We start from the raw sequence: 13,595 nt of genomic DNA, 5'->3' as shown, positions 1-13,595 counted from the left end.
CTGAGCACATCTGCCCAACATCCCGTTTCAGACGGGAGTATATAAATTTAGGGTAAAAGTTGATAATGAATGATAGAGGATATGAAGTCATAGTCACATAACTTTTTTTAACTTAGTTTTTTTTTTGGTAAATAAAAAGTGTATATATTTATAGTTTCCTTGATAATTTAATTTTTAGGTCATCTTCTTGTTTCTGTGATTAAATGGTATAGTTTTTCTTTCATAATGACTGAACAAGAGCTTTTTACCAAGGACAGAACTATCAACCCTGTCAGTTCCTTCCTGTTTGCACGTTGTGCATTATCTTTAATTCTCCGCCAGAATCTTCTTTAAGCTACTTGTCCACTTTGGGAGTTAGTTTACCTAAAGCTAGAAAATACAGTTGTAAAAATTCATGTAAGTAGACCCCTAGATGCTGCACTACTCCATATTCTTTGAAAGTGAATGAATATGTAAATCCTTCCAAGAATAAACTCTTCTTTTGGGATTCCTTAGGAATATCCTGTAGGATATCTGACATCCTGTGTGCGATCATCTGACATAATAAAGCTAATGTTTATATAGTGATTACTTTGTAACCAGGCACTGTTCTGAGTGATTTATAAATGTTAACCTGTTTAATCTTCATAACAACCCTATTAGTTAGGCTTATAATTTTGTCAATTTTATAGATGAAGAAATAGAAGCACAAAATAAGTAACTTGCCTGAGCTCAATTGGTGGTTAAGTGTCTTAACCACTACTAATGGTTGACTGGCTTTTACCATTATTCTTCACTGCCTCCCATATAATCAACTGTCAATTCATGTATTAAATAATGTAAAATGTTTAAATTGAAAAAAGTTATACTATTTTCTCATCTCACTGGTTTGTCTTGTGCTGTCCACCCCTCTTGAAACACACATAACCCACTTTGGAACCCACAAGCATGATTTGGCCAATATAAATGAGCCTTGTTCTGTGCACAGAAAGTCTGAACTGCTTATCCAGGTGCCTTTGCTCCATCTGTTGCTTTTAGTTACTCTTGTCTAGAGAACTTTCTTTTCTTTCTTTCTTTCTTTCTTTCTTTCTTTCTTTCTTTCTTTCTTTCTTCTTAAAGCTAATGTCTTTTTTTTAATGTTTATTTTTTAAATTTATCAAAGAGAGAGAGAGAGCACAAGTGGGAGAGGGGCAGAGAAAGAGGGAGAAAGAAAATCCCAAGAAGGCTTTGCACTGTCATCGCAGAGCCTGATGTGAGCCCATTGTGGGGCTTGAGCCCACAAACTGTGAGATCATGACCTGAGCTGAAACCAAGAGTCAGACGCTCAACTGACTGAGCCACCCAGGCGCCCCTAAAGAACTTTTTTTGTAAGCGTGTTTTGTTTAGTTGCTTTAGTTTCTTGAGCAAAATGTCTTCCAGTTGTGAATATTTCATGGGCTGTATTCTTTCAGATAGTCTTGAGGGGTGGAAACAAATTTCCCTTTTCCTATTCCAGACAAATTTTGCTCATTCAGAATTAATATCCTCTGTAGTAGCCTGAAAGGTATTTATGCTAGCCAAACAGGTTTGTTATGTAGTGTGAGTGCATGTATGGACATCTAACCAGGACAAAACAAAACAGCTTTCATTCATGAAAAGTATTCGAAATATTGATCATCTTGCTCTTTATTTCTAAAACACGAACTACATTTATCTAATGACTTTTCATTTAGCCTAGTATTTCCCTCAAAGTTATTGGTAGAAATCTTCAGGGAACAGACAGAATTACTTAAAGCATTAAAAATTTTTGCCTGATTAAATTTGTTAATTGCTTTGATTGATTTCCTATGTTCCTGTTTGATTACTGTGGCTTAAAATTAAAGGACATAAGATGTAGCCTAAATGTTTACTTTTTGTTGATTGTCCTACAAACCATGATTTTACTTCCAAGGGAAAAAGACACAACATTTCAAAATGAAGATTGTTTTTATATAATTTATTGTCAAATTGGTTTCCATACAACACCCAGTGCTCATCCCAACAAGTGCCTTCCTCAATGCCCATCACCCACTTTCCCCTCTCCCCCACCCCCATCATCCCTCAGTTCTCAGTATCCAAGAGTCTCTTGTGGTTCGCCTCCCTCCCTCTCTTGTGATTTGCCTTTTTTTTTCCCTCTTCCCCTCCCCCATGGTCTTCCATTAAGTTTCTCAAGATCCACAGATGAGTGAAGTGAAAACATATGGTATTTGTCTTTCTCTGTCTGGCTTATTTCACTTAACATAATACCCTCCAGTTCCATCCATGTTGCTGCAAATGGCCAGATTTCATTCTTTCTCATTGCCAAGTAGTATTCCATTGTATATATAAACCACATGTTCTTTATCCATTTGTCAATTGATGGAGAGACATTTAGGCTCTTTCCATAATTTGGCTATTGTTGAAAGTGCTTCTATAAACATGAAATTTTTGACAATAATATTCATGCTTTTATTAAAACTTTGATTTTTTTTTTCCTGGCCACTACTAGTGGAATTTTTGTTTTTAGTTTGACAAATAACTTTATATATTAAATAAATTATATTCATGTAAAGTAAATGAGAGTTTACAAAAGATTATTAGCATTTGTAATTCTACCTTTTGTGGTCTTAAATATGAGCATAAGAGAAGGATAAACTATGCACTGACTTAGTTTTCAGTTTAGATTTCTCAGTAGTGGAATTCCCAGTTGATTTTTCAAAAATAAATCACCATACTTTAATTCAAGAGATTTTAATATGAGAGTCCCAAAGCTTTGCAGGCACGAGGGGCTTAGTGTCTGAATAGCTCTGTAGCTTAAGGACAAAGCTGGCTTATTGTTCTTCCATTTGAGGAGCTGCAGTGTAATCTGGAGACACAGAACCAATATTGTGTTCAGTTGGACCTCTGGATGGAACATAATTACCACACCTCAGTTGATGTTGGTCCAGGGTTGTGGTTTGTAATGCTCCCACTCTTGTGAAAATCCCAGAGACTTTTAATTGCTTTAAAGAGCTCATACTCCATGACTCATTTCAAAGATTGCACCACTTGGATTACCTGAGAATGTATCTGCCCTATGTGTTCTTATGTTTTCCTAGTGCTTTATATACCTGTGAATGTATTGAACTTTTGTCCATAAATGATGAAGAAAGACTTTTATACAGAGGGTGTTTTGGTGCCCAGGGTTGGTATGACCTGGGTCTTGAGGTTGGATGGGTACTGATAGAGAAGGGTCTTAGAACAATTTTTTGTGGGAGACTACTTAATTATTCTATCTGGCAGTGATTACATAGATGCTTGGAAGAGATGCTTGCATGTGTCAGTCATTAAACTGTTCTGGGAATATTTGGTATGAATTTGAAGCTCTGGTGGTAGGTGCACCCCCATTTAAGATTGTTAAGACTCCTTTCTAGATTAACCCTTTTATCATTATGTAATAATGTCCCTCTTATTCCTGGTAGTATCCCTTGTTCTGCAGTCTACCTTGTCTGATGCTAATATCGTTACTCCAGTTTTCTGTTAATGAATGTTCATGGGTTTAACTTCTCCCAACTGTTAATATTTAACCTATTTATGTATTTAATATTTAAAGTAAGTTTTTTAGTGAAAAAATTTTTAACTGAGTATAGTTGACACACAATGTTACCTAGTTTCAGGTGTACAACATAGTGATTCAACTTCTCTATATGTTATGCTTAGCTCAACACAAGTGTGACTACCATTTGTCACCATATGATGCTATTACAATGTCTTTGACTATTTTCTCTGTGTTGTGCCTTTTATTCCTATGACTTACTCATTTCTTCACTGGAAGCCTGTATTTCTCACTTCCCTTCATCCATTTTTCCCATCTCATCACCCCCTTCCTTCTGGCAACCATCAGGTTGTTTCTGTATTTATACATCTAGTTCTGCTTTTTGTTTGTTTATTCATTTGTTTTTTAGATTCCACATATGAGTGAAATCATATAGTGTTTATTTTTCCCAGTCTGACTTATTTCACTTAGCATAATGCCCTATAGGTCCATCCTTTTTTGCCCTATAGATCTCATCCTTTTTTGTGGATGAGTATTATTCCTGTGTGTGTGTGTGTGTGTGTGTGTGTGTGTGTGTGTACCTACCTTACATCTTTTTTATCCATTCATCTATCAATGGACACTTTGGTTACTTCCATATCTTGGGTATTGTAAATAATGCTGCAGTAAACATTGGAATGCATATATCTTTTTGAATTAGTGTTTTAAGTGAGTTTCTTTTAAGTAACATATAATTAGGTCATGCTTTTTTACCCAATCTCACAATCTCTATCTTTTAAGAGGTGTGTTTAGATTATTTATATTTAGTGTAACCATTATTTGGTTAGATTAAGATCTGTCATCTTGGTAGTTTTCTGTTTCTTCTGTTCTTTGTTTCTTTTTCCTCATTTCTGCCTTCTTTTGTGTTAATTGAATATTTTTTATGAGTTAGTTTAACCACACTGTTGGTTTATTGTTTATACCTTAAAATGTTTTTTGTGGTTGTCCTGGAGTTTACAATATATATCTTTAATTATTCTTGATCTACCTTTGAGTAATAATGTTTTGCTTCACATGTAGTATAAGGACCTTATTAATAGTACACTCCCAATTCATTACTCCCATTCTTTGTGTGATTATTGTCATACATTTTACTTTATATATGCTCTGAATACATAGTACTAGTATTCTTTAGCAGTTATAGTTTAGAGCATTTAAAAATAAGAAAAAATGAGTTTTATTTTTACCTTTATAAATGCCATTTCCAGCACTTTTCAGTTCTTTGTACAGACACAGTTTTTTTTCTGGTATCATATTCCTTCTGCCTGAAGGATTTTCTATTAACATTTCTTATAGTGAGGGTCTGCTGGTAATTAATTTTGTTGATTTTTGTTTGTCTAAATCTTTATTTCTCCTTAATTTTTGGAAGAATTTTGGATTGGTCTTTTTTTTTTTTCTTTCATTACTTTAGAGATACTACTCCACTATCCTTGGATTACACGACAAGAAGTCTGCTCAATTTCTCATCTTTATTCTTCCATATACAATGTGTTTGCTCCTTCCACCTTCCCTCCTCCCACAGCCTTAAAAGTTTTTTTTGTTTGTTTGTTTGTTTTTATCAGTTTAAATATAGTGTGTCTAACTTCTTTTTGTTTATTTGCTTTTTTGTGTTTATTCTGCCTGATGTTTTCTGAGCATCTTGGATAGAGCTTAGTATATTTCATTAATTTTGGAAAATTCTTGGTCATTTTTTGATTCTCTTTTTCTCTTCTGGGATTCTAATAACATGAGCAAGAGATTATTTGATATTGTCCCCCAGATCTTGGATATTCCATTCTGTTTTATTCACTCTCTCTTTTTATTTTTTATTTTTTTAATTTAATTTTTTTATTTTTTAAAAATGTTTTATTTTCAAGAGAGACAGAGACAGAGTGCAAGCAGGGGAGGGCAGAGACAGAGGGAGACACAGAATCTGAAGCAGGCTGAGCATGTCTGCACACAGCCTGACATGGGGCTCAAACCCACGAACCATGAGATCATGACCTGAGCCAAGGTCAGACACTCAAGCAACTGAGCCACCCGGGCACCCCCACTCTCTCTTTTTAATCTTTGTGTCTCAGTTTGAGTGATTTCTATTGACCTATATTAAATTTACTGTTTCTTTCCTCAGTAAGTCTACTTATGAGCATTCTAGAAGGCATTCTTCATCTTTGTTCTGTGTTTTTCATTTCTAGCATTCCATTCACCTCTTCTTAGTTTATAACTCTCTAATGAAAATTTTTATCTATTCATCTTGTTTACCTTTCCACTAAAGTCTTTCATGTTAATCATAGTATTTTAACTTCTCTCTCTGATAGTTCTAATACCTGGATCACATTTGGGTCTGGTTCTCTTGATTACTTTATTTATTGGTAGTTTTTTTCTTGCTGCTTGTGTGTCTCATAATTTTTGGTTGAAAGTTGCACATCTTATTTAGAACTGTAGACAACAATAAATAGTACTTATGTGGGGAAATGGGCATACCCTATTTTTGCTAGGCCATTAGTGTGGGGATTGGGTCAGTGCACTAAGGAATTAAGCTGTGTTTGGGTTTGTGCTGTTGCTATGGCCATCCTCAGTACATGATAGAGTTCAGAATTTTCTAATGTTACTTTGCAGTTAGGGTAGGAGTTGGCTTGCCAGGCTTCTCCACCCTCAGCTTTAGGCTTGAGCCTGCACACAAGAGAGGTTGTCATCTGTCGCTCTTGCCCCTGCTCTAGCAGTGGGTTGTTATTAGTGATACTTGGAAATTGCTAGCATGGTGCAGGGTAGGGCTTGGGTGATGGGAGCTGGAGAGCTTTTTCTTGTTCCATTTCATCCTCAGTCTTAGATAAATGCTGTGCCCCTGAGTCTCAGGGATGGGGCCTTCTTGATCTTGCCTCTCTTCAGTGGTGGAAGCTCTCTAATAGTCTGGACTCAGTATATTTTCTGCTCCTCTTCAGGGGTGAAGGATTTCCTTCTTTTTGCATTCCTTAGCAGTATTGTGTCTCAACTGGTGCCCTTAAAGTGACAGGGCTGCTGCTTTCCCCCCAGTGGTTGAGGCTTTTGTTGGTAGAGCAGATGGGGAGGAGAATCCACATGAGGTTTGTCTTTCCCACAGTGCCACTCCTTCTATCCTCAGGCCTGAACTAAAAGGAAGGCCCTCTCTGGCCTTGCACTTACCCTCAGTCCTTCTTGTGAGCATTTGATGAGATCCATGAAGAACCTGCAAGTGGGTACAAATTCCCATTGGATATGTGGCTCCCAGGGATTCTATATTCTCATGCTAGCCCACACTAGGCTTCTAGCAGTTCATATGTTTTCAGATGACTTCTTTCCACTAGCTTTTATGAGGCCTGGTATCTATCTCAGGAAGCAAGGTTTGCATCCTGTCTTGCCTTAGAGGAGGCTGTGTTTCCTTCAGGCCATTTGGTTGTCCTGTGACCTTTGCTCTCTGATGAGTTCCAAAAAGGTTAATATTTTGTAAATTATACAGCTTTCCTTTGTTTTAAGGGTGGTTACACACTCTTTCCAGCTTTCCGCATCTTTGGGGATATTTTTATTTACTGACTTTTCAAGGCCTGAGATTTGAGTTTGCTGCTTCATTTGGGTACAGTTAAATTCTGATTCTCAAATGAACTAGCATTAAAAGCATGGCTAATGTCCTTGCAGAAACTTGGGGACTGTGGCAGCCGTGGAGCCAGTGTAGTGCCACGTGTGGGGATGGTGTCAGAGAGCGACGCCGCGTGTGCCTGACTTCCTTCCCCTCCAGACCTGGCTGCCCTGGAATGTCCTCGGAGACCTCCCTGTGTTCCCTGGAGGAGTGTGCTGGTAGGTATTCTTCTTTCTTCGGGAATCTCTCCACAGAGGGACTGTTGAACCTAGACCTGCCTGAAAATCACCAACCTGAGTTCAGAGGTGGACTCATTGACACTCTGTTATTGCTGCTGGCTTTACTAAGGCTATACTCAGTAGTTTTTCTATGACTGGCAGTAGCTGGCCAGTGAGATGGCGGGGGATTTCACACTATGGAAGACAGGGAAATGACAAGGAAATCATTTTTAAAAATACAAAAATAGGAGGGATGATCTTTTCTTCCTGAGGTATTTTTGGTTGTGCTTTTGTTTTCTTATCTATCCTTTACTTCTTCCTGCTAAAATTGTGGAAGAACATGTAAAAAATGCTTTTTCTCATCATCTCAGAGAAGCTCAAGGGGACCATATAGACGGTTATTTGTCAAAATGGGTCAAGTCACCCTGTCTTATCCCTGAATGGCCTTACATTTCCTCTTTATTACCCCTATTCAGGAGGAGAAGGTGGGGAGATTTCTTCTTGTCATCACCTAGAGACTGGCCTTTCTGTCATCCTCTCAGCATCTTGAAGGCACTCGTGGGTGTTCAGTGAGTTTTGATATGAATGGTTTATAGATGTAATGCTGACAAGCTCGGTTAGGTGTGCTTCAGCTTATGGAGTTGAATTCCATTCATTTGCTACAGGTTACAGTAATACTAATCCTTGTTCTTTCCACACACCATCTCACCTACTGATCTACAAACAGCCCCCCCATTTAATTTGACAGCCTTTGCTTTGGTCCTGACCCTTAGATAAAGTCCTTCTGTCAAGTCCTGACTTCTTCCACTCTCCAATTCCAGGTTAGAAAACCATCCCTAGTTCTTTGTCCCTTAAGATCTGGGGGAGTTAGATTTTTTTCTGTGTTTGGATCTCAGAGCATCTTTAAGCAAAAACCACAGGCACGTGGCAACACCTTGGCCAGTGTCCCCCACATGTGATCTTACAAATTCATTTTTGCTGTCTCATTTTTCCAGCCAGACTTGTTCCCTTTATTCCAGCATCCTGAGGATGTTCTTTCTTCTGATTTTCCTCAGACTTAAGCTCTTCTGCTAGCCCTTAGCCTGCCCCTCTTCTTTCATAAGCCCTTGACCCCACTCTGAATCTGTTCTATCTCCAGTTATAATTTGTATTATTTTCTAGGCTCTATTCTCTGTCTACTCTTTCTTTATAAGTCCCCTTCACTTTCACAGCTCCTTTCTCACAGCTCACAGCTTCAAATATATCTGTTCCTCTCAATTCTGGGATGGCATGTTGTGTTAAGATATTCTATCTAGAGTTCCATAATGAAGGAATAAATGAGTGAATGAATGGATGAACTCAATTGAATTTCAAATCAATTGTCACTGGCTTCTGTACCTTAGAAGTGACAAGATATAAATGGTTTGTTGACCATTTGCTATGTGCCAGCACTTTAAATATATTATCACACTTAATTGGGACTCTGTAGCATAGAGAGGATAACTGACCTGCCCAAGACCATAAAGCTAGAAAGCAGAGGATTAGATCTGACCCTTCTAAGCTACCTATCTTGAATACCTTGCCTTTCTGCACCAGTCTAGCTTTCTGGAAGCATCAACAACCTGGAATTAGCAATTAATTTTGAGGATATATGGAATTATTTCATGTTCTTTTGTCTTAACTCTTTAATATTGGGTGGGAACTAGAAATTTGTACTAGATTTTTGGAAAATTTGGGAACTAGAAATTATAAATTAGCAAAAAGGTCCTCAGATACATGCTTATGTGGATACAGATGATAATTTCTTCCAAGTGTTCATCTTCATATTCAATCTATTTCACACTCCTTGGAAATGTAAAGATCTGTCCGTAGGCTGCTTAGCATCTGGAAATCTTCACTTCAAGTGAAAGAGGGAAGTAGATGAGGCAGAGAGGAGTGAGGTCAGCAGCTCTTGGGCTTTTCTCCAGCCATGGTTTTGAAGGGAGCCAGCACAGTCAAAGATAACAGCTAAATAAAGCGACCATGATGTGCAATTGAATTGCTGCTCCCCATGGAGGTAAGCAGCCACTGTACTTGAATGAAGTGATATCAGGAAACAAGTCTTTCATCATTCAGCCAGGTTCACTTCGTTAAGAGTTTAGTTTTATTTGGCTTTGAAGGATGTTTTTTGGTCAAGTTCTATGTTAATTTGACCATCTCGTTCAAACTTGAGAATGGGAGGATCCACTGCCATATGTCCACATTCTGTCAGGTGGGATATTGATCATTTTGCTATTACCTTTTTAATAATGAATTAATCAAACATTTATTGGATACCAGCTATGTGTAAGTTACTATGACTGGGGTTGGGAATATAGTAAAATCTTAGATTGCGAGTAACTCGTCTATGAGTGTTCCACAAGATGAGCAAACATTTCTAATAAATTTTAACTTGATAAACAAGCAATGTCTTGCAGTACGAGTAGTACATGATGCCAAATGCCACATGATCACAATTGAGCCAATGGTCCTTGAAATTTGCCTTGATATACAAGTGCCTTGGATTACCAGCATGTTTCTGGAATGAATTATGCTCACAAACCAAGGTTTTACTGTATGAAGATAAGGCATTGTTCCTATCTGGAAGGCACTTAGGATATAGTAGCTCAGCAGACACACAGGAATAATATACAGCACAGTGTAGAGCCTACAATGAAAAAAGTATCCACAGCTTACTATGGAAGCTTTCCGGGGTGAAAATCCATGCTGGGAATAACTTCTTTGTTGGAGGTGGTGATATCTAAGCTAAAGTTTGAGAGTTGAGTAGGTGTCACTGAGGTGAACCAAGTGAGAAAGGGAATTTAGCAAGGGGAACAATGGATGAAAACATGAAAGAAGATGGCACATTAAAAGAGCCAAAGAACTGAAAATAGTTTAATGTATCTAGAGCATAGTGTACCAGACGGAGTGGTAAAAATGAACCCAGACAGGTAGGTAGGAGCCAGATTCTAAGGGACTTTCAAGGTTTGGCCTGTATTTCAGAGGGATCTCTTAGCTATAGTATGGAGAATACATTGGAAGGGGTAGGAATGGCATCAGCAAGGCCTGTTAAGTGTTTTTCAGGTGAAAACTCAGGTGAAAAATGAAATGATGACAGTGGAGAGGCAGAGGAGGGAAGGGGTCAAAGACTCTGGATGTGGAGAGTGATGGAGAGGGAAGTATCAAGGATTAAAACCAGGATTCTAGTACTGGCAACTTCATGGACAGCCATTTCCTTGAGATTGGATATATTGGATGAGACCCAGGTTCTGGGGGAAAGAGGATGAGTCTTGGGCATGTGAAAGTGAAGGTGTTGATGGGGCATTGGTGGAGAGAGTAGAGCTAATGGAGCTAGGATAGGATCTAGATCTCCTTGCTTCAAAGTCGATGTTCTTTGCTCCAAATTAAGTGAGTACTATCGTTGAAGCCAAGAAGAGAAAAAGTTTCAGGAAGTGTTGGGAAGTAGCCAATACTGCAGTCAAGGAATATCAGGACTAAATTTTTTTGAATTTAGCTACTAAATCATTAATGACCTCAGCAGAAACTATTTCACTGAAACTAATTCTGGAGGCAGGTTGCAAGACTCAGAGGTGATGATGTGGAAGGAGTAAGTCAGCAAATATAGACTCTTCTTTATTTAAGCTTTGCTGGGAGGACAAGGAATAAGATATGGTTGTGGCAGTAGTGAGAGGGTTCTAGAAAGGTCTTTTTAAAGTGAGAGCTTAAGCATGTTTGCACGGAGCTGCATAGGGGAGAAGCTGGAGAGAACTGGTACAGAGGGTTGATCCCCCTGGAGAAGGGTGACCGAGCGCACGTGGTGGACCCACCTTTCTAGGAAGATACTTCTTCCACTCCATAGAGAAAGAAGTAAATAGAAGTGTGGCTGCTCCCAAGTCTGCATGGGAGAAGAAAATGGCAAAAGAAGCTGGGGGTGTACTTTCCAGATAGCTTCTATTTTTGTGTGAATCAGTGGCATTCTGAGGAGGAGGGTTGGTAGGGGACTTGAGAAAAGTGGTGAAACTTGTAGGCAATGAAAGAATTGAGTTGCTTAGGAGCCCATGCTGCCCATGCTGTGGGCAGCTGAGGTTGGGGGCTGTCGGTATGCAGAGGCACTGACCCACACAGGTGCGTTATTTTCTCCACCAGTGCTCCGCACCTTGGTGCAGCAGCTGGTAATTCACGTTTTGGTTTACCTAGGGATGGACTTTTGCTGTAGATCGGGGAAAGGAGTATGGCTCAGTACTAAAGGTCAGAGAGAGGTTATTGGTAAGAGAATGGTTTATGTAATGGGTCATAAGTGTAGGGAGAGAAGTGAGGCCAGGAGTTGGCTGGCATATGGGGAGAAAATAAATGGATGAGTTGGGGAATCAGAAATTGCAGTGAGGTTGAGAAACCAGTGTAATAATATTGGCCGAGTGAGAGGAGAAGAAAATAGGCTATGAAATTGAATATTCATAAAATAGCTTGAAAATAGGCTATGAAATTGAGTATTTCAGAAGAGGAGCAGCTGCAAACAATGGTAAGGCTTTATATGTTGGATGGGCACTGACATTGCCCAGTTGGGCCTACCTGTAGGATGGTAAGGAAGACTGAGACCCAGGTGCTAGGGACTGATGGCTGCCACAAGGTTGGAGGATGGCAATGTTGAGGGGGCATTAGGCAGATGGTCTGGGTAGATGGCATGGGCATCAGAAGAGTAGAAGACACCTTGGATATCACCCTTAGTAACGTATTTATGGATATTTATCCTCAGACAAGGGAAACAAAAGCAAAAATAAACAATTGGGACTACAAATAAAAAGCTTTTGCTGCACAACAGAGGAAACCATCAACAACACAAAAGGGCAACCTACTGAATAGAAGATATTTGCATATATCTGATAAGGGGTGAATATCCAAAAAATATAAAGAACTGACAAAACTCAACACCAAAAAAAAAAAAAAGAAAAGACAAAAACAAAAAACAACAACAAAGAATCCAATTCAAAAAGGGCAGAGGACATGAATAGACAGTTTTACAAAGAAGACGTACAGATGGCCAACAGACCCATGAGGAGATGGTCAAGATCACTCATCATCAGGGAAATACAAATAAAAACCACAATGAGATATCACCTCACAGCAGACAGAATGGCTAGTATGAAAAAGACAAGAAATAGTAAGTGTTGGTGAGGATATGGAGAAAAGAGAGCATCTTGTGCACTGTTGGTAGGAATGTAAATTGATGCAGCTACTGCAGAAATACTATGAAGGATCTTCAAAAATTTAAAAAATAGAAATATGATCTGGTAGTTCCACTACTGAGTATTTACCCAAAGAAAATTAACACTAATTCTAAAAGATACATGCACCCTATGTTTATTGCAGCAGCATTTACAATAGCCAAAATATGGAAGCAACCCAAGTGCTCATCAGTAGATGGAATGGATAAAGGAGAGGTATTAAGATAAGTGAGACAAATACCACCTGATATCATTTATTTGTAGAATCTAAAAAAAAAAAATTAATTCTTAAACAGAGAACAGACTGCTTGTTGCCTAAAGGAGGTGAGTGGGGCAGATGGGCAAAATAAAGAAGATTAAGAGGTACAGACTTTACAGTTATAAAATAAATAAGTCATGGAAGTGAAAAGTACAGCATAGAGAATTTTTTTTTTTTAAGTAGAATTTTGATCCAGAGGTGAAACAGTTGAAAATGGCAATCAGGAAGGAGAAGAGTGAGGAACACTCCGTGCTGCTGGTCTTGTTTGCTTATAAACAAGTGTGCATCACAGCTTCCACACAAGAGGGTGGGCAGGGGAAGCCGTGCCCCGCAGGAGATCCAGTCCCCTCAAGTAAGGCAAGGAAGGAGGCAAAGGGAAAGCTTCTGGATGCCGAGGAGTTTGGTTATCCCATTGGTGGGGGGGAGCAGAAAAGACAGGGAAGCAGTGGGAAAGTGGTTCATGGACATGACACACATAGCTGGTAGTGGTAAGACTTAGGGGGGCAATGGGACAGGATAGGTGACTGGAGGCCCCTGAAGGGTGGTCAGTGACAAAGAGGTAAGAGAGGGGAGGCCTGGTGGCATTAGGTGGTCTCAGTTTCCTGGGTATTTCAGTGGCAGTACAGGCTGAGGCCCCAGCTGGTGTCTGAAGCTTGGTGAAACATTTTGATGACCATGGGACAAAGCAGTTGGAGACAGCAGGGAAGAAAAAGACAAATCAACACCCCACAGAAGGAGGCAAGAGGAGAGGACAGCTGGAAAGAGAAGAGTGAGCAGA

General features: G+C 39.0%; 1 protein-coding gene across 2 annotated transcripts in view; it reads left to right on the top strand.

The window, feature by feature from the left end:
• THSD1 (thrombospondin type 1 domain containing 1) overlaps window positions 1-13,595 on the top strand; it is a 28,535-nt gene that overhangs the window by 12,643 nt on the left and 2,297 nt on the right. The window contains exon 4 of one of the 2 annotated variants that reach the window (XM_030309659.1): window positions 7,181-7,339. The exons of the other annotated variant lie outside the window; for it this stretch is intronic. Within the exon in view, the coding sequence (XP_030165519.1) occupies window positions 7,181-7,339 (159 nt within the window). The remainder of the gene's footprint in view (window positions 1-7,180; window positions 7,340-13,595) is intronic. 2 annotated transcript variants of the gene reach the window in all.

Source organism: Lynx canadensis, chromosome A1 (assembly GCF_007474595.2).
Source record: "Lynx canadensis isolate LIC74 chromosome A1, mLynCan4.pri.v2, whole genome shotgun sequence".
In the NCBI taxonomy this organism is placed as follows: Eukaryota; Metazoa; Chordata; class Mammalia; order Carnivora; family Felidae; genus Lynx; species Lynx canadensis.
The sequence above is the reverse complement of the archived record's forward strand: the minus strand, read 5'-3'. Positions and strand labels throughout refer to the sequence as shown.